Genomic DNA, 19,709 nt, shown 5'->3' on the forward strand with positions numbered 1-19,709 from the left:
AATACTACTTGGATCACTTTCTACTGTACATCAAAGGACCTTGTATAAAATGAGTTTCTGAAAAAAACGCTTCTCTCCATTGATATGGCATTCATAAATCCTACGCAAAAGAAAAGATAGATGGATCAATGTGAGTCTCACAAAAAGCTTTAAATTTGTTTCTACATTTTTTTGTGAGAGCTGCATATATCTACAGTATTTATGATGAACAATGGCGCTGTCTCTGAAGTACTATATTTTAAAGTGCAAGAAAGACTGTCAATGCTTGGAAGCGGAACACATTGCAGGAGGAGAATTCTACAATAAATGGATATTTTATCTTTCTGTACCAACGAAAGCGGATAAAAAGAAAACTGTAAGTCATATCTGTTTTAAAGAAAATGCTTTTCTTCTTTGATTGGCAAGCTTAGAAGATGAGAAAAGTAAATCCTCATGATTACCAAAAGAAAGTCAACAATGCTTTAGGACGGTGCCTATTTAAGTTGGCCATACATATAGATAGGTGTTGGTTAAAGATTTGGTTAAATTGAGAAAGTAAGGATCTGGAATATTACGTATATAATAAATACAGATTTCACTAAAATCAGTCGGTTTGTCCAACTTAAATCTCTCACTTTGACTGGCTGACTTAAAGGGGTTTTCCCACCAACAATGTTAATTTTAAACAACATTTTAATCAACAGATCTTGGAATAATAATAATTTCCACAATTGGATGAGTTAAAAATCAATATCCCTGTGCTGAGATAATTTTATAATGATCATACCACATCTTCTGGGACACAAAAGAAAGTATACAGACAGGACAGCATGGGATCACAGCTGATTATTTCTTTCAGGTAAAACATTGCTTAAAAACAAGCAGTGAAATGTTTTGCTTCATAAAAAGAATCAGCTGTGATCCTGTACTGTAATGTCTGTATACTCTCTTTTTTGCGTCCTCCCCTGGCCAGGAGTTGTAGTATGTTCCGACCATGTTCCAGCAGCCACAGTACATAGCAGGGGCACATTTATACGATTATCTCAACACAGGAAGATTTTTTTAACACATCTAATTGTGGAAATTATTATTATTCCAATATCTATTAATTAAAATGAACTTTTCTGGTGGGAAAACCCTTTCAAATACAAGAAAGCGTAGACTTACTTTAAACTCTTTAATGCAATAAATATGGCACAAATCTCTAGCTCTTTAAAAAAAAAAGTAAATTTTAGTATTCTTGTTGCTTTTTGTAGTAGTATGATTTTACTAACATCAATGGAATCACTGGCTCCAATCATACCTAATCTTACATTCTACACCATGGTCCCTAACAGTAACATTTTATAATTTGTAAAAAAGAAAAACAAACTCTTTGCTAAGATTTGATCGGCTTTTATTCTTTCATTTTTAGACCATGTGTTTTTCAATTAGTACCAATGCCAACACCATCACATGAGATGGTAATTTCATTTACATGGTTAGTAAATGTAGTGGGGCAAAGTTATATACTGAGCTGGATACAAGCTACGGTATAAACTATAGCTAAAGAGTAGCATTCACCAAATGTTTCATGATGAACTGGACACACCATGTAATAGTGGTTACAGTGTGGAATAAAAAGGTATTTTCTTTTTCTTCTAAATTTCATCTCTCTGTTTTGGGATATTAGCAATCAAATATTTGGCACCTAATGAGTTTACTTTAGTTAAGTCCAAGTGGATGTTATTAGATTAGTTTTTGCTGGGGGCGAGAACATCTGCCTCCTGTATTACACTGACCAATCATAAGCAGGCAGAAACATACAAGTGCAGAAGGATGTCATCAGGATCACATGACCAAAGTCCACATGTTCTGCCAGCCAGTTTGTGCAGCCTAAATAGGCACTGAAGATAAAAGCTCCTCACTTCTGTGCTGTGTACTGGATCTTCAGTGCTTATTCAGACGGCAAACTTCATCTGGCAAGATCTGTGGACTCAGGTCATGTGACCCTGATGACATCATCACAGATCTTTTAGCACTTCTATGTTGCTACTTACTTATGATTGGTTAGTTTCATACAAAAGGCAGAAGTGCACACCTCCATCAAAAATCTTATACCGCCCACTTGGACTTGACTAAAGTTAACTCATTAAGTGCCAAATAACTGATTGCGAATATCTCCGCAATGAAGAGGCAAAATTAAACTAAAAAAACTAAATAAAAATGTTTTACTCCGCTCTGCAGCCATTTTTACATTGTGTGTCCAGTTCAATGTGGGAAATGTTGTGAAAAGTCCTCTTTAACCAATATCATTTTCACTAAAAAATCTTCAAGCTCAATTATTGAAAAACCCCAAACTCGACGTTCATCAGGTGAAATAATCTTTTGACTTGCTTAAATGAGCATCGTTCTTGGTTAAACATTGTCCTGTGAAAACATGAAATGTACTTTTAAGAACAATGGTAGCCTATGTGCACTGAACGATCTATTACTGAAGTGCAGTCAGCTTATCTAAAGAGGTTATTAAACAACCACACATCAGAAAAGATGTTGCCGATTGGCGATCGTTTGACGTTAACGGTAAAAATAGTATAGGCCATCGCTATTTGATCAGTGAGGACTGCAATGAACGACCCATGCCCTCCATGGCTTATCAAGAAAACCTCCATACAATTAAGGTTTGGAATTACAGATCAATCTCATTCAACTGAAGATGTAGTAAGATGGAATACCAGGCACGGTCACTGCTTAAGCAATGCCCCTTCAAACAGCTGATTGTGGAGGAGCCAGACGTTGGACCCACACTAGTCTAATCTCGATAACCTATTAGTCCCAAATAACCCCTTTGATACGGTCCAAGTTTGGATACATTTTTTAATTTAATTTGACAAATAAGTATTTCTAACATTCTAAAATAATGTTCATTATCATGCTCTGATTCTAATATTTCTATATTTTTTAATCATAGCTCCTGATTCATAAAGTCTTGATGAAGAGTACACTGAAGAAAGATATCCCAAAAACAGGTGTGATATGACAGTGAAAGAAATGTACTCCAGTCAGGGACTGGAGTACATTTCTGTCATAACTTGCATCACTTTTTGGGGTAAATTATGATGAATTTGTGAACCGTGTTCAGAGATGCCTCATCCCACCGAAACCCTACCTAGTTTTCAAAAATCTGCTGGGATTGTTGTAGAAACTGCAAAAGTTACACATCTTATGTGAGGGTACCATACAGAAAGTGTATGAGTTCTGCTTATACTACCCATGGACTGCTAGGAGACTGTATCTACAAACAGGGCGAGCTGACAATCACCAGAAAAAAACAAAAAAGAAAGACTTTCATTATGAATCCTAGCACCATATAAACTTTTTTGTACATGGAAATATGGCATTAAATAATGGAAAAATATATATGTTTCCAAAGTCATTATTTCACCCGGTTATATGCAGCCATATAAAGGTAGAACGGGAAGCCCAACAGATCTGCTTTAAATGTAATTATTAGTTTTCATTCTTTTGTCATTTATAAAACACTAGATGGAGGCCCAATGCTATCACATCGGGAGGGTGGTGATGTCCCGATGGGGGCAGGCTTTGCGGTACTGAGAATCTCTTAAGTGTGAATCTTGAGGTTTAAGTCAAGGCCATAAAGCAAGTGGAAAGTAGTTGAGTCTAAATTTCCACCAATTCAAAAGCTGCTTGCATGCGTGTCACAGCATCTGTCATCTGCTGTGACGCAGTTCATAAATAAACAGATAGATCGACTGCGCCTGTGCTCCCTGGGTTTGCGCATGCAAAGTTAATGTGTCCGGCTACCGTCATCTGCCTCTACAAAGATGGCGGTCTGATTTACTGCGCCTGCGCAATGAATCATTTTCCTATGGCTGCCCGGCGGGGAGGGTGCCCCGGTGGTCTGGATCCGAGCGGTGGCCGGGATCCCACCGGTGGCCTGGATTCCAGCGAAGGCCGGGGTCCCAGCGGCGGTCGGGATCCCAGCGGTGGGGAGGGGTCCTTGTGGCGTGGGGTTCTTGTGGCGGGGGAGTCCCAGCAGCAGGGGGTCCGGCGATGACCCGCTGGTGGTACTGCGCAAGGGCCTGGTACCACCAGTGGGTGCCATATTGGAATACCCATCACTTGGGTATTCCAATATGGCGGTCGGCGTACTTCCGGTGCGGCGCGGTGGATTGTGCGATTCGAGGACGTCCAGACGGAAGTGGATGACAGACAATTTAAGGTAATTATATAAATAGATTCCCAGGGATGACCTTATTAGAGACAAACACTTTTTTCCTGCATTGTCTGCATAGACTTGGTATCTATGATTAATGAGCACCCATGGAGATTTGTGTGCTCAGATAACTTTGACCAAGTTTCAGACCTTAACTAGACTGTTAGTGTTATAGCTTGTTCACTATCATCAATAAGAAAGGCCAGGTGATGAAAATTTCTTAGCCTTATAAAAACCCAGCCTCCCGTAATCTTGTTAAAAAAACCAACAGTCATGGGTTCTTCTAAGCAGCCACCTAGCACTCTGAAAATAAAAATGATGGAAACCCACAGTGTAGTAGAAGGCTATAAGAAGATAGGAAAGCATTTTCAAGTTGCCCTTTCCTCAATTCGAAATGTAATTAAGAAATGTGGACCGATGAGGTTAAAAAAGGAATTTTTTGGCCACAATGATCAAAGGTATGTGTGGAGAAAAAAGGGCACGGAATTTCAGGAAAAGAACACTAAGCATGGGGTAGAGGTAAGAATGAATTCAATGAAATTTCAACAAATTATTGATGCAAACATAACACCATATGTTAAATAGCTTAAGTTGAAAAGAGGATGTTTCTACACATGGATAATGATGCTAAACACACGTCAAAATCCACAATAGACTATCTCAAAAGGCGCAAGCTGAAGGTTTTACCATGGCCCTCACTGTCCCCTGATCTGAACATCATTGAAAATCTGTAGATCTCAAAATAGTATTGAATGCAAGATGATCCAGGATTCTCACAGAACTGGAAGAATTTTCGAAGGAAGTACGGATGAAAATCCCTCAAACAAAAATTATATTAAAATTTGAGAGTTCTTGGTGGTTTATAAAGATGAGGTACATTCTGGTCGCCTCCACTTTTTATAAAGATGCGGTACATTCTGGTATCATTTATTTTAGGATAAATAAGGTATGGCTAGGATGTATAGTATCTTCAGAACTCTTTATGGAATCATGTTTCTAGAATGTCCTTTTGAAGCTTCAGCATGTGCCATCCTTAAGTTTAGCCCTTTTAGAGATAATTTAATCTTCATCTTTCTTAACTGTTCACAATAACAGTAATTTTGACCAGGGGTACCTAGACTTTTACATGCCACTGTATGCACACTAAAGAAAAAAATGCTGAAATTAGACGTTTCTACTATATAATTTTTTCACTACTTTCTAAATTATTCCTACAAATGAACTTCGTGGTTCATTAACCCATAGAATTTCATTATCCAATACAATATCACATCTTAAAGGATAATTATTTCCTTCTGCCAAAGTCATCACGTATCCATAGGTTAGGCGAAAACCGACTATTGGGAACTCCATCCGTACTGTGAACATGCCCCTTTATAATGAAGCTGAGATCACACATGCTAATTGGCTATTGGACTACTTGAGATAGCTGAGCACTGTACCCCGCTGTCTCCAGCAATCACATACATAGTGAATGGAGTGGTGGTGCAAATGCAGTTGGATAGGTGATACCTTGCCTAGTTAGGAACAACCTTTGACCTCATGTTGTCAGTAGATCTAAGCAAGGAGCAACACTCAGTATGGCATTATTTCTTGTGATGATCTGATCATGTAATATTTAAGAAATACACTTATGTTAAGAATATAACAATGTGCAGGTTCCAATCACAAGATGAGCCAGAGACAATGGACCACAACTAACCAATTGCCTTCTAGCACCCTGCCTAATAGTAAGTATTCCACCGCTCGATTCAGTTTACGCTAATTATTTTTCTTTTTGGATTAAAAAATTGATCACATCTCTTGAAGAAATAGCCTTTATGCCTACATAAAATGTTCCAGCTTTGATGACTTGGAGATGCAATTTATTGAAAACTGATTTCCACACAGTCGGGGGCCACTTAGTCCTTTGAATCCAAGTGTAACATGCAGACATCTTATTCTCTTTTGGTTGCTGCAGTCAAATTTCACTAAGAGATTTCCTGATGTTTGCCATTAAAGGCTGCAATTTCCATGATACAATGTGAGCTCTCTCAGAAATGTTCTAGAGCTAAGAACATTTAATTGGAATGCACTTCTTCCTTACAGACTAAAATACAGGGGATTTTATTCCGTCTCCAGTTACCTGCTGGGAGGTGTTCGCTATTGTCAGGTACTGTATGCTTGTCCTATTCCGAACATAGAAAATAGAACAAGTGAAAGATACCTGATGATTGCTCATCTCCGGATACAGAAGTGAGCAGAATAACCCTTTAATGTTTTTAATGATGAACTTGGTGCTTTATATCACACAGACATGTCTGTTCTATAAAGTAATGACAGTTCCACATAGTGTTATTCCTTAATATTCACTAAGCAACTAAGTAAGGCGTCCAGGAACATATCTATTGATTCGGTAAAATCCCTGGGTCCATCACATAACGCCTCTCAGAAAATCAGCAACTCTGATGCCTTTTATGACTACTGTTTTTGAGGATTTCTGGTGTATATGTCATATTATACTTCCCAGATTTAATCATAGTGAGGGAGCGTGTGATTCGTCACGTGACTCTGGATCAGGAAGAACTTTTTTTTAGCTCAATTTGTATTTTTAGGGCTGTATATTGTATATAATGACACTATCTAGAATAGCTCTATTAGGCCATGTGCACACGTTCAGTATTTTTCGCGGTTTTTTCGCGTTTTTTCGCTATAAAAACGTGATAAAAACGCAAAAAAAACCGCTTACATAAGCCTCCCATTATTTTCAGCGTATTCCGCATTTTTTGTGCACATGCTGCATTTCTTTCCGCAAAAAAATCGCATTGCGGAAAAAAAAGCAACATGTTCATTAAATTTGCGGAATTGCAGGGTTCCGCACACCTAGGAATGCATTGATCTGCTTATTTCCCGCACGGGGCTATGCACACCATGCGGGAAGCAAGCAGATCATGTGCGGTTGGTACCCAGGGTGGAGGAGAGGAGACACTCCTCCACGGACTGGGCACCATATAATTGGTCAAAAAAAAAGAATTAAAATAAAAAAATAGTCATATACTCACCCTCTGATGGCCCCGGAGTGTTCCCGCCTCTCAGCGGTGCATGCTCTCTCTTCCGTTCCTATAGATGGTGTGGTTCAGGACCTGCGATGACGTCGCTGTCTTGTGATTGGTGACCGTGACGTCATCGAAGGTCCTGAACCACACCATCTATAGGAACGGACGCCGCTGAGGAGGTCGGCTGTCTGCAGAGGGTGAGTATAACCATTTTTTAATTTTTTTTATTATTTTTAACATGATATCTTTTTACTATTGATGCTGCATAAGCAGCATCTATAGTAAAAAGTTGGTCACACTTGTCAAACAGTATGTTTGACAAGTGTGACCAACCTGTCAGTCAGTTTTCCAAGCGATGCTACAGATCGCTTGGAAAACTTTAGCATTCTGCAAGCTAATTACGCTTGCAAAATGCTAAAAAACCGAGAAAAAAACGGGAAAAAACTGCAAAAAAAAAAATGCGGATTTCTTGCAGAAAATTTCCGGTTTTCTTCAGGAAATTTCTGCAAGAAATCCTGACGTGTGCACATACCCTTAGGGTTTCACATTTATGTTATCAAAGCGAACTTGTCAGCAGGATTTTACTAAGTAAACTACAGACACTGTCAGGTTGGCAGTGCTAACCTGATTAAAATGATACCTGGGGTGAAGAAATCCATCTTGTGGTTCTTGTGTAATCAGTGTTAGACGTTTTCAGCTAATGATATGCCCGTGCTCCAGGCAAGACTGTATGCAGAGTCATAAGACTGCTCTAGGCCAGAGAAACCAAGGAAAGACCTGCCTACAGGCAGCCCCAAAGCACAAACAGTCTGTCTCTCTGATGAGGAACATGTTTGTTCAGTTGTCTTCTCATAGTGCTACAGCTCTGCTGGACTTCCCTTCTCCCACACTGGCTGCCTGTGAGGTGGAAGCTGAAGCACTGTGAGAGGACTGCAAATGTTTTTGCAACGAGACAAACTTCTGCTGTACTGTGTTAGCTCTGTTGTATTGTGTTAGCTGTTCTACTGTGTTAGCTCTGCTGTACTGTGTTAGCTCTGCTGTACTGTGTTAGCTCTGTTGTATTGAGTTAGCTCTGCTGTAGTGTGTTAGCTCTTGTATTGTGTTAGCTCTGCTGTACTGTGTAAGCTCTGCTGTACTGTGCTAGCTCTGCTGCATTTGTGTTAGCTCTGCTGTAGTGTGTTAGCTCTGCTGTACTGTGTTAGCTCTGTTGTACTGTTAGCTCTGCTGTACTGTGTTAGCTCTGTTGTACTGTGTTAGCTCTGTTGTATTGCGTTAGCTGTTTTACTGTGTTAGCTCTGCTGTACTGTTAGCTCTGTTGTACTGTGTTAGCTCTGTTGTATAGTGTTAGCTCTGCTGTACTGTGTTAACTCTGCTGTATAGTGTTAGCTCTGCTGTACTGTGTTAGCTCTGTTGTATAGTGGTAGCTCTGCTGTACTGTGTTAGCTCTGTTGTATTGCATTAGCTGTTTTACTGTGTTAGCTCTGCTGTACTGTGTTAGCTCTGTTGTACTGTGTTAGCTCTGCTGTAGTGTTAACTCTGTTTTATAGTGTTAGCTCTGCTGTACTGTGTTAACTCTGTTGTATAGTGTTAGCTCTGCTGTACTGTGTTAACTCTGTTGTATAGTGTTAGCTCTGCTGTAATGTCTTAGCTCTGTTGTATTGCGTTAGCTGTTTTACTGTGTCAGCTCTGCTGTACTGTGTTAGCTCTGTTGTACTGTGTTAGCTCTGCTGTACTGTGTTAGCTATGTTGTATTGCATTAGCTCTGCTGTACTGTGTTAGCTGTTTTACTGTGTTAGCTGTTGTATTGTGTTAGCTCTGTTGTATTGTGTTAGCTCTGTTTTACCGTGTTAGCTCTGATGTACCGTGTTAGCTCTGTTGTACTGTGTTAGCTCTGTTGTATTGTGTTAGCTCTGCTGTACTGTGTTAGCACTGCTGTACTGTGCTAGCTCTGTTGTATTGTGTTAGCTCTGCTGTACTGTGTTAGCTCTGTTGTATTGTGTTAGCTCTGCTGTACTGTGTTAGCTCTGCTGTACTGTGTTAGCTTTGTTGTATTGCGTTAGGTCTGCTGTACTGTGTTAGCTCTGTTGTACTGTTAGCTCTGTTGTATTGTGTTAGCTCTGCTGTACTGTGTTAGCTCTGCTGTACTGTGTTAGCTCTGCTGTACTGTGCTAGCTTTGTTGTATTGTGTTAGCTCTGCTGTACTGTGTTAGGTCTGCTGTACTGTGTTAGCTCTGTTGTATTGTGTTAGCTCTGCTGTACTGTGTTAGCTCTGTTGTATTGCATTAGGTCTGCTGTACTGTGTTAGCTCTGATCTCACTGCAGACCTGTGTATGATCATGAGCGCATAGTGTCAGTCATTACATGTCTCAAACTGGTAACTCCCTCCATGATTTAAAATAATCTCTGGAAGCAGATTCTCATGCAGATCGATGTCAGGATCATAGAACTTAAAGGGGTGTTCCTATCACCAAGATCTTATACCAACATGTATTAGGTGTAATAATACTAATATTAGCAAATGCCTCACATTAGAAATGTAGCATAATTTTTCCAATTTACTATGTTGCTTATTCAACGTAGGGCATCGCAGTAGCGTGGGTATCCATGGTTATGACTACTAACAGCTAACTAACTATCCCTAATTAACACTATATGAATGGCCGTCACCAGGGATACCTCAGCTACTTCAATGGCCTACATGGGGTAGGGTAGGTGACATAGCGAATCAGAAGAACAGTACTACATTTCTAATTGGAGGTTGTTGCTAATATTATTACATCTACTACATATTGGGATAGGGTCTGGGAGATGGGAATACCCATTTACCAGCCCATTTACATATAACAAAAAAGTTAATTTCTCTGAAATAAGACGTCTGATCACAGATATCAAGGTAATATTCAGTGTCCTATGTTTTATATCCCCAAAGAAGGGTTGATCCTACTGACAGATTCCTTTTAAGCCTAGTGTGTCCATAATAGGCTACAGCTGAATAGATTGCTATCTGTCATTATTAATGAAATTGTAAATTGGTCTAAAAACAGTTCATTCTTGCTATCACATTTATTAATATATTTATTAGATCATATAACTCGGATAAAACAATAATGTTGAATTTTAAATAAAAGTATACAAAGGTGAAAATGGCCCTTGTGGTATGTTCAAGTCTAGTGATATTTTCAGAAGGAGAATACAAAGTCTTACCGCTTCAACTTCTGCAGGGTCATACCACACATTTATGTAGGGGTGCTGTAGCGCTTCATCCACTGATATCCTCTTTGCAGGGTCAATCACTAGCATCTTTGATAAAAGGTCTCTTGCTTGGCTGGCTGGATGAGAATAATGGTGACAACATGATTTCTGCCACTGATATAGCCACATTTATGCAGGGTAAATTAGGTTTAATTAATACATTATATTAATACTAAAAATAGAAGTGGTGATCAACGACTTAATGTAAACGGTAAAACGTAACCTTTTCTTGGTATGTGTCAAGATGTTTAAAAAGAGGTCTGTATCAGAGATACAAAATGTCAAACTGTTCATGAAATGGTTTTCCTTCTTCTTATTAGAATGTGCACTTTGTACATTTACAGTGGGGATAAAAAGTATTTAGTCAGCCACCAATTGTGCAAGTTCCCCCCTTATAAAGATGAGCGAGGCCTGTAATTAACATTATAGGTAGACCACAACTATGAGAGTCAAAATGAGGAAACAAATCCAGAAAATCACCTTGTCTGATTTGGCAAGATATATTTTGCAAATTATGATGGAAAATAAGTATTTGGTGATTAACAAAAGTTCATCTCAATATTTTGTTATATATCCTTTGTTGGCAATGACAGTAGTCAAACGTTTTCTGTAAGTCTTCTCAAGGTTGGCATACACTGTTGGTGGTATGTTGGCACACATTGTTGATCTCCTCTAGAGCAGTGATGTTTTGGGCCTGTCACTGGGCAACACGGACTACCAACTCCCCCAAAGGTTTTCTATGGGGCTGAGATCTGGAGACTGGCTAGGCCACTTTGAGGAATCTAAGTTTTAAAACATTCTGGTTTGTTTTGCAAGTATTTAGTAATTGTTTCCATGTTCCTTAGTAGTTTTTTCACCTTCAGTCAGAATCTACAATGTGCACATTCTAATAAGAACAAAGAACCATTGCATGAAGAAGTGTGTACAAACTATTGACTGGTACCCCTTAGTGAAAGGGCCAAATGTTTGAAATCTCACCACTGTCCCTTTATGTGGTAATAACTCTGGAACGCTTCAACAGATGATTTTGAGACTGTTTTTTCATGATGTTGTACTTTGTTTATGGTAAATTTATGTCTATATGTTTTGTGTTTTTTTATAAAAAAATATCAGAAATTTGACAAAAATGTAAAAACATTGCAATTTTCAAACTTTCAATGATTATCCCTTTAACCCAGATAGTCATCCCATAGCAAACCATTAATAAATAGCATTTCCCTCATGCCTGCTTTACATCAGTACCATTTGTAAAATGTTGTTTTATTTTGTTAGCATTTTAGGAGGTTTAAAAATGTAGTAGCAATTTTTCATTTTTTCAAGGAAATTTACAAAACTTATTTTTTGAAGGACCTATATAGGTTTGAAGTGACTTTTGGGGTCCTATATATTGGAAAACCCCCAAAAGTGATGCCATTTTAAAAACAGCACCCCTAAGCATATTGAAAACTGCAGTCAGGTGGTTTATTAACCCTTCAGGTGATGTTAAGGAATGAATGCAAAGTGGAATGACAGGAATGAAAAAATGTATTTTCACCACCTAAATGTCGCTGACGTCTGATCAGGCCGCTGTAGCCGGCAGACTCTAAGGCCGCTATTTGGTCGCAAACTGCCATGACAAACATCAGGACCACATAATCATGATCTGAGGGTGCCGATTGGGTTAATGAGGGAGAAGCCACACTGTTAACTATTTATAAGCTGTAGTCAATATTGACAGCAGCATCTAAGGGGTTAAACAGATATGGACGGTGCCAACACTGAGCGTGGCTGATGCAGCAAGTCGACAGCTATAGTGGACAGCCGACAGCTGCTGGATTGTCACCTGTATGGGGAGGCTATTCTCTTGTATCGCAGGTCAGTTAAAAGACGTATTGGCGGTCATTAAGGTTAAGTCTATTTTGCGTGACTACTTTTCAAAAGAGTATACAGATAGTGCAACATGAGATCACAGCTGATTCTTTTTGTAAGGTAAATTTCCAACCCTGCTTTTAAACAATGTTTTACTTAAAAAAAAAAAAAAATTACGATCCTGTGCTGTAATGTCTGTATCCTCTATTTCCCTTCCTCCCCTGCCCAGGAGCTGTGGTATGGTCAGACCATATCCCTGTAGGGTCAGACACGGCCATTACACAGTACACAGCAGGGGCACATTTATAAGATTATCTCAGCACAGGAACATTTGTTTTAATCACATCCAATTGTGGACAAGAAGTCACAACAGATGTCTTAAGGTACCGTCACACTAAGCGACGCTGCAGCGATAGCGACAACGATGCCGATCGCTGCAGCGTCGCTGTTTGATCGCTGGAGAGCTGTCACACAGACCGCTCTCCAGCGACCAACGATGGCGAGGTCCCTGGGTAACCAGGGTAAACATCGGGTTGCTAAGCGCAGGGCCGCGCTTAGTAACCCGATGTTTACCCTGGTTACCAGAGTAAAATGTAAAAAAAACAAACACTACATACTTACATGCGTCCCCCGGCGTCCGCTTCCTGCAATGACTGAGCGCCGGCAGTAGCAGGGCACAGCGGTGACGTCACCGCTGTGCTGTGGTTTCACTTTCACTTTGCGGCGCTCAGTCAGTGTGGGAAGCAGACGCCGGGGGACGCATGTGAGTATGTACTGTTTGTTTTTTTTACATTTTACGCTGGTAACCAGGGTAAACATCGGGTTACTAAGCGCGGCCCTGCGCTTAGTAACCCGATGTTTACCCTGGTTACCAGTGTAAAATATCGCTGGTATCGTTGCTTTTGCTGTCAAACACAACGATACACGGCGATCGGACGACCAAATAAAGTTCTGAACTTTATTCAGCGACCAGCGATATCACAGCAGGATCCTGATCGCTGCTGCGTGTCAAACTAAACGATATCGCTAGCCAGGACGCTGCAACGTCACGGATCGCTAGCGATATCGTTTAGTGTGACGGTACCTTAACTGTACATAGACAACATAGACATATGCTATCTCTTTTCTGTATGTCTGATAGCTTTGAGACACCTCTATATAATGTCTATGAAGCAAGGGTTAATATTTACATTAAGTGACTGGTCACCGCTGCTGCTGTCAGGGTCAATCAGTATGCCAAGTGATGGCTGAGTATACACTACAGAGGTGTAGCTATGAGGAATACAATATAACTATATATATATATATATATATATATATATATATACTCACCGGCCACTTTATTAGGTACACCATGCTAGTAACGGGTTGGACCCCTTTTGCCTTCAGAACTGCCTCAATTCTTCGTGGCATAGATTCAACAAGGTGCTGGAAGCATTCCTCAGAGATTTTGGTCCATATTGACATGATGGCATCACACAGTTGCCGCAGATTTGTCGGCTGCACATCCCAAAGATGCTCCATACAAGGCAGGATGGATCCATGCTTTCATGTTGTTTACGCCAAATTCTGACCCTACCATCCGAATGTCGCAGCAGAAATCGAGACTCATCAGACCAAGCAACGTTTTTCCAATCTTCTACTGTCCAATTTCGATGAGCTTGTACAAATTGTAGCCTCAGTTTCCTGTTCTTAGCTGAAAGGAGTGGTACCCGGTGTGGTCTTCTGCTGCTGTAGCCCATCTGCCTCAAAGTTCGACGCACTGTGCGTTCAGAGATGCTCTTAGGCCTACCTTGGTTGTAACGGGTGGCGATTTGAGTCACTGTTGCCTTTCTATCAGCTCGAACCAGTCTGCCCATTCTCCTCTGATCTCTGGCATCAACAAGGCATTTCCGCCCACAGAACTGCCGCTCACTGGATTTTTTTTCTTTTTCGGACCATTCTCTGTAAACCCTAGAGATGGTTGTGCGTGAAAATCCCAGTAGATCAGCAGTTTCTGAAATACTCAGACCAGCCCTTCTGGCACCAACAACCATGCCACGTTCAAAGGCACTCAAATCACCTTTCTTCCCCACACTGATGCTCGGTTTGAACTGCAGGAGATTGTCTTGACCATGTCTACATGCCTAAATGCAGTGAGTTGCCGCCATGTGATTGGCTGATTAGAAATTAAGTGTTAACAAGAAGTTGGACAGGTGTACCTAATAAAGTGGCCAGTGAGTGTATATATACTGTATACTGGATATGAGGCATCGGTAGTAGCATTTATATTGGCAGCTGCCCCAGTGGTCAAAGATACCATTAAAGGAGGTGTTTGCTATGTAATCTGAGAGCAGTACGATGCACTGATTCCAGTGATGTATCACTTAGTTTATTGCAGTTGTGATAGAATCACAATTTCCTCTCCTGTAGATCCAGAAGAGCTCAGAATGCTGAGCCCTGTATAACCCCACCCACTGATTGGCTAGTTTCTGTGAACATTGCATATTGACAGAAAGCTGTTAATCTGTGATTGGGGCGGGGTTTGACTAGAAGGCATAAGACACTTAGTCCTCTAGTGATAATCTCCTGCTGATAAAACAGTGTTTGTACTGATAAAGCAAAACACAGCCCGGTAAGTGACACATCACTGGAATCAGGGTCTAATGCTACATCATGCTGCTCTCAGAAGAAATAGCAAAAATCTGCTGACAGATTCCTTTTAAGACTTCTGAACACTGATGGACATACTAAGATGTTGCCAATATATAACAGAATGAATGTTCAAGACGACAGACTTTCAATATGGGCATAAAGTATTAACTTAGGGGTAATCCAAAAAGATGCTGCAGACTATGATAAAAATATATGAATGCATTATTAATTCCTGTAAGTCAAACTTTCTCATAAAATAAATAATGTATTCACATTGCATCAAGTGCAGACTATCCTGATGCAATAATGTAATATAGGATGGGATGATCTATACACTGTTGTACTATTTCCCATTACGTTTTGTGATGACGTGTTCTTGAACCAGCACACATGTCCATCTACTAAATGATATGAAAAGACCCCACATCTGCCAAGTACATATCCTCACTGTAAGTCACTGGATGAGTCACGGTTACGTGAGTCATCACATGCTGTCATCTTTATATGACTGCTCAGCCATTGTGGATCTGGTCTATTGAATCCAATCTTTAGCTGGCCGTTCCCAATCTCTATGATACATGTGTATGAAAGGAGAACAAAAGGCAATTTTCGATTCACATAAAATCAAAACTACAAATCTCATTATCGAAAGCCTAACTGGGAAGGAAACGGACACATATGTAGCGAGGGTAAATTACCAATGTACCTGATGCACATTAATGGGAAAACCTCATGTGATAGATTTTATACACCTACCTTTAAGTTTATTATGCTCAGAATCTGCAGGAAATAGAGAGTCAGGGAAAAGCTTGGGGAAGGTGAGACCAGCATATTTAGGCCGATTTTCGACATAGTTCCGAACTGTTGGTTGAAGTTTTTTCATGAATTCTGGACACGGTGTTCCCAGCTGCTCTATGACTTTGTTCCACTGGTCAATGTCTGAACATATGTTAAGGAATTAACTGTACTTTCTATTACCTTTATTATAATTTGTAAACAGAATAGCATTGTCATTTTATATAAGACAGAAAAAAAATAAAAATAGCCATTTTTCTGTGAGTTCACCATCTTTTCTAAAATGAATACTTACTTATTGCAACATTGCCCTTTTCATGTATTTTTATTACTGCTGCACCACCGGATGCATTGCCTTTCCACTGAGATGAGCTTGAAAGCACATTAATATGTGCACCACCGGTCAAGAAGGGGAGCGGCCACTGTAGCAGAAGTGATACATCCATAGGAAACTGGCCTAAAGACCTGATACTAATATCAGCCAAACCTTCTGATATTGAAGGTTCCACCAACAGTCTAGTGTGTTTGGGGGCTCCAGGCAACTGACTGGTGGGGGAGATGTTGATCGGACATGAACGTTCTGATATTGATGGTTCCACCAACAGTCTAGTGTGTTTGGGGGCAACAGGCAACTGGCTGTTGGGGGAGATGTTGATCGGACATGAATGTTCTGATATTGATGGTTCCACCAACAGTCTAGTGTGTTTGGGGGCACCAGGCAACGGACTGTTGGGGGAGATGTTGATCAGGTATGACCAATTTAGTAATGCAAGTTGCTTTGTTCTCCCTAACATAAGTTGCTGGCTAAGATGTTTGTTGGTGGCTTTCTCATAGATGAATGAACTCTTCTTTGGGATAGATGGCTGTTGGCCGAACAATTGGCAGAAGCATTAATTGGCCGACAGCCAATGTCTATGGGGAGCTTTACACTATCTCTATATATATATTTTTTGTATATATAATTATTTTGTTGCCAACTTTAAGCCTGGGATGTCAACCAAGAGTATAGTAATTACCTGTATTTTCTGTACTATAATCACATTATATTCACAATGAATCTTTCCACATAACTACAATCTCCATGGTGGCCAACAATTCTGGATTAAGCCCAACCCAAACCCTCCCAGGAAATCCTCACACCTTCCAGTAACACCCCTGATGCGCCCCCAAATATTCATTTTTGAATGGGGTTAATATAAACCCAGCCCCATTTGACCCAGATGTGTCGGAAAGCTGGTATAGTTGGTAATGAGGCGCCTCTTCTCAATCGCATAGTTATACAGTAAATGTAGTAACAGAAAGGAGGAGAGTATATAAAAAATCAGAAATAAATGCCTCCGCTTTTAAAGGGAACCTGTCATGTCCTTTGCAGCATGTGAAGTGTCCCCAGCGCATGCACCACTAACATGTTTTTCCCATTAAAATCGCCACTGTAAGGCGTTTTTTGTGTACATGCTACGCTGTTTTCCTGAGCGGAATCGCATTGCAGAAAAAAACGCAGCATGTAATTTGCGGAATCGCGGGGATTCCGCACACCTAGGAGTGCATTGATCTGCTTACTGGGAAGTAAGCAGATCATGTGCGGTTGGTACCCAGGGTGGAGGAGAGGAGACTTTCCTCCACGGACTGGGCACCATATAATTGTTAAAAAATAAAAGAATTAAAATAAAAAATTGTGATATACTCACCTTCTGATGGCCCCGGAGTCTTCCTGCCTCTCAGCGGTGCACGCGGCACACAAAGCATCTATAGGAACGGAAGCTGCTGAGGAGATCGGCTGCCTTCGGAAGGTGAGAATAACCATTTTTTTAATTTTTTTAAAATTATTTTTAACATTCTATCTTTTACTATTGATGCTGCATAGGCAGCATCAATAGTAAAAAGTTGGTCACACTTGTGAAACACTATGTTTGACAAGTGTGACCAACCTGTCAATCAGTTTTCCAAGCGATGCTACAGATCGCTTGGAAAACGCTAGCATTCTGCAAGCTAATTATGCTTGCAAAACGCTAGTTTTTAGCAGGAATATGCATGCCAATTCCGCATGCGATATACCCGCGGCAGGAGTTGCAGAATTGCCACGGAAATTTCCGCGGCAATTCTGCAACGTGTGCACTTAGCCTAACACTTCTAAAAAACATTTTATAGAGTTATATCTTACCCGCTTGTTTAGTCATAGGTGTGTGATTCATTGCGTTCAGTCAGGCTTGTTCCCTGTTTGCGGGGAGCAGCTCGCCACGGCGCATGCGCAGATCACCGATAGACAATGCACAAGCGCGGGTCAGCAGCATACTGCGCAAGTGCGGCTCCCACAATACTCACTGCGCAAGCGCATAAAACAATAAAAACTGTGCAAGCACGGGATATACAGTGACGTCGGCACAACCACAGTAACAACTTAAATTGCGTGGGCGGTGACAAGTCTAATTAAATGCAATTAAGCACACCTTTATGTCTAAACGAGCAGGCAAGATATAACTATATAAAGTGCTTTTTTAGAAGGATTACAGTGGCAATTTTAATAGGAAACATGTTAGTGACGTACATTGCATAACTAACCATGCACTGGGGACACGTCACATGCTACAAATGACATGACAGGTTCCCTTTAAGTGAAAATTAAATAATTTCTAGTAAAAATAATCTTAACATGGCAGATCCCTGTATCCAAGAACAGATGGGCTGTGTGTTCTGGTGTCATCTATACATTGGGCAACCTGCATCTGTAAAGAAGAAACCATAGAAAGCCAGTAGACACCAATTTCTGATATTCACATACAGAAGAGGAGAATGAGTTCATTGCAAATGTTACACTGACCAATCTATTACCATATATCTCATTAATAACCTTGTGACTTGTGTCTGAGGAATGGGGGAAGTTTCAGTGAAATAGCACCAATAGAGAACAACGGAAGGATCAGTCAATGAAGATATGTAAAAAATTAACAAATCTTTATTTAAACAATAAATGCACAAAATAAACACCAAAGTAAAAAACAGAACTATAAAGGTGTACTTAGAAACAGCCAACAAAAGACCAACTACAGCAGAAACCACCACAGTACATATTAATGAGGTAACAATATTATATATGTAAAGTAACACTAGATATGTCTATGGAATAGCCCATTATAATGAACACTATCACAGAATATAAAGTGGCTGTAGTACATGAAGGACCATAGATGGATGGCACATTAAATCAATAGGTATATAATAAAAAGCCATGCGGTCCAATCAAAGAGATGCCCCAGAAAAAAATAGTGACCTTTAAACAAATATACAGAAATAGCCAGTGTATAAAGGATCAATCCTAAATAACTTTAGGGCAGACTCCAATGTCACAACAGCTACAACTTTAACATTGATTACCTGTGTCTATGATAAGAGGATATTTGGAACTGCCGAAACGCACCTCAACGCGCGTTTCACTGCGGCTTGCAGTTTCGGACCAACTGACATTCACTATTTTTTTCTGGGGCATCTCTTTGATTGGACCGCATGGCTTTTTATTATATACCTATTGATTTAATGTGCCATCTATATATGGTCCTTCATGCACTACAGCCACTTTATATTATTCTGTGATAGTGTTCATTATAATAGGCTATTCCATAGACATATCTAGTGTAACTTTACATATATAATATTGTTACCTCATTGATATGTGATGTGGTGGTTTCTGCTGTAGTTGGTCTTTTGTTGGCTGTGTCTAAGTACACCTTTATAGTTCTATTGTTTGCTTTTGATTCTATTTTTTGCGTTTATTGTTTAAATAAAGATTTGTTCCTTTTTTACATATCTTCATTGACTGATCTTTCAGCTGTTCTCTATTGGTGCTACTTTGTTTTCTGAAGGGTTCAATATTTATTTATGGTAATTTTTTTCTGCTTCAAGTTTCAGCGAAATATCTGCAAAATTTACAGCCACATTAATGATTTGAAAGTCAT

The 19,709-nt window shown here is 39.9% G+C and overlaps 1 protein-coding gene across 10 annotated transcripts in view; it reads right to left on the reverse strand.

Annotated features, from left to right (window-relative positions):
• Positions 1-19,709, reverse strand: part of MAPK10 (mitogen-activated protein kinase 10) — a 361,444-nt gene that overhangs the window by 45,144 nt on the left and 296,591 nt on the right. For all 10 annotated transcript variants that reach the window (XM_077275822.1, XM_077275824.1, XM_077275823.1 and 7 more), the window contains exons 9-10: positions 15,721-15,903; positions 10,435-10,559 (exon numbers count right to left, since the gene is read on the reverse strand). In XM_077275822.1, coding sequence (XP_077131937.1) covers positions 10,435-10,559; positions 15,721-15,903 — 308 coding nt within the window. The remainder of the gene's footprint in view (positions 1-10,434; positions 10,560-15,720; positions 15,904-19,709) is intronic.

This window comes from Ranitomeya variabilis, chromosome 1 (genome assembly GCF_051348905.1).
Source record: "Ranitomeya variabilis isolate aRanVar5 chromosome 1, aRanVar5.hap1, whole genome shotgun sequence".
Taxonomy (NCBI): domain Eukaryota; kingdom Metazoa; phylum Chordata; class Amphibia; order Anura; family Dendrobatidae; genus Ranitomeya; species Ranitomeya variabilis.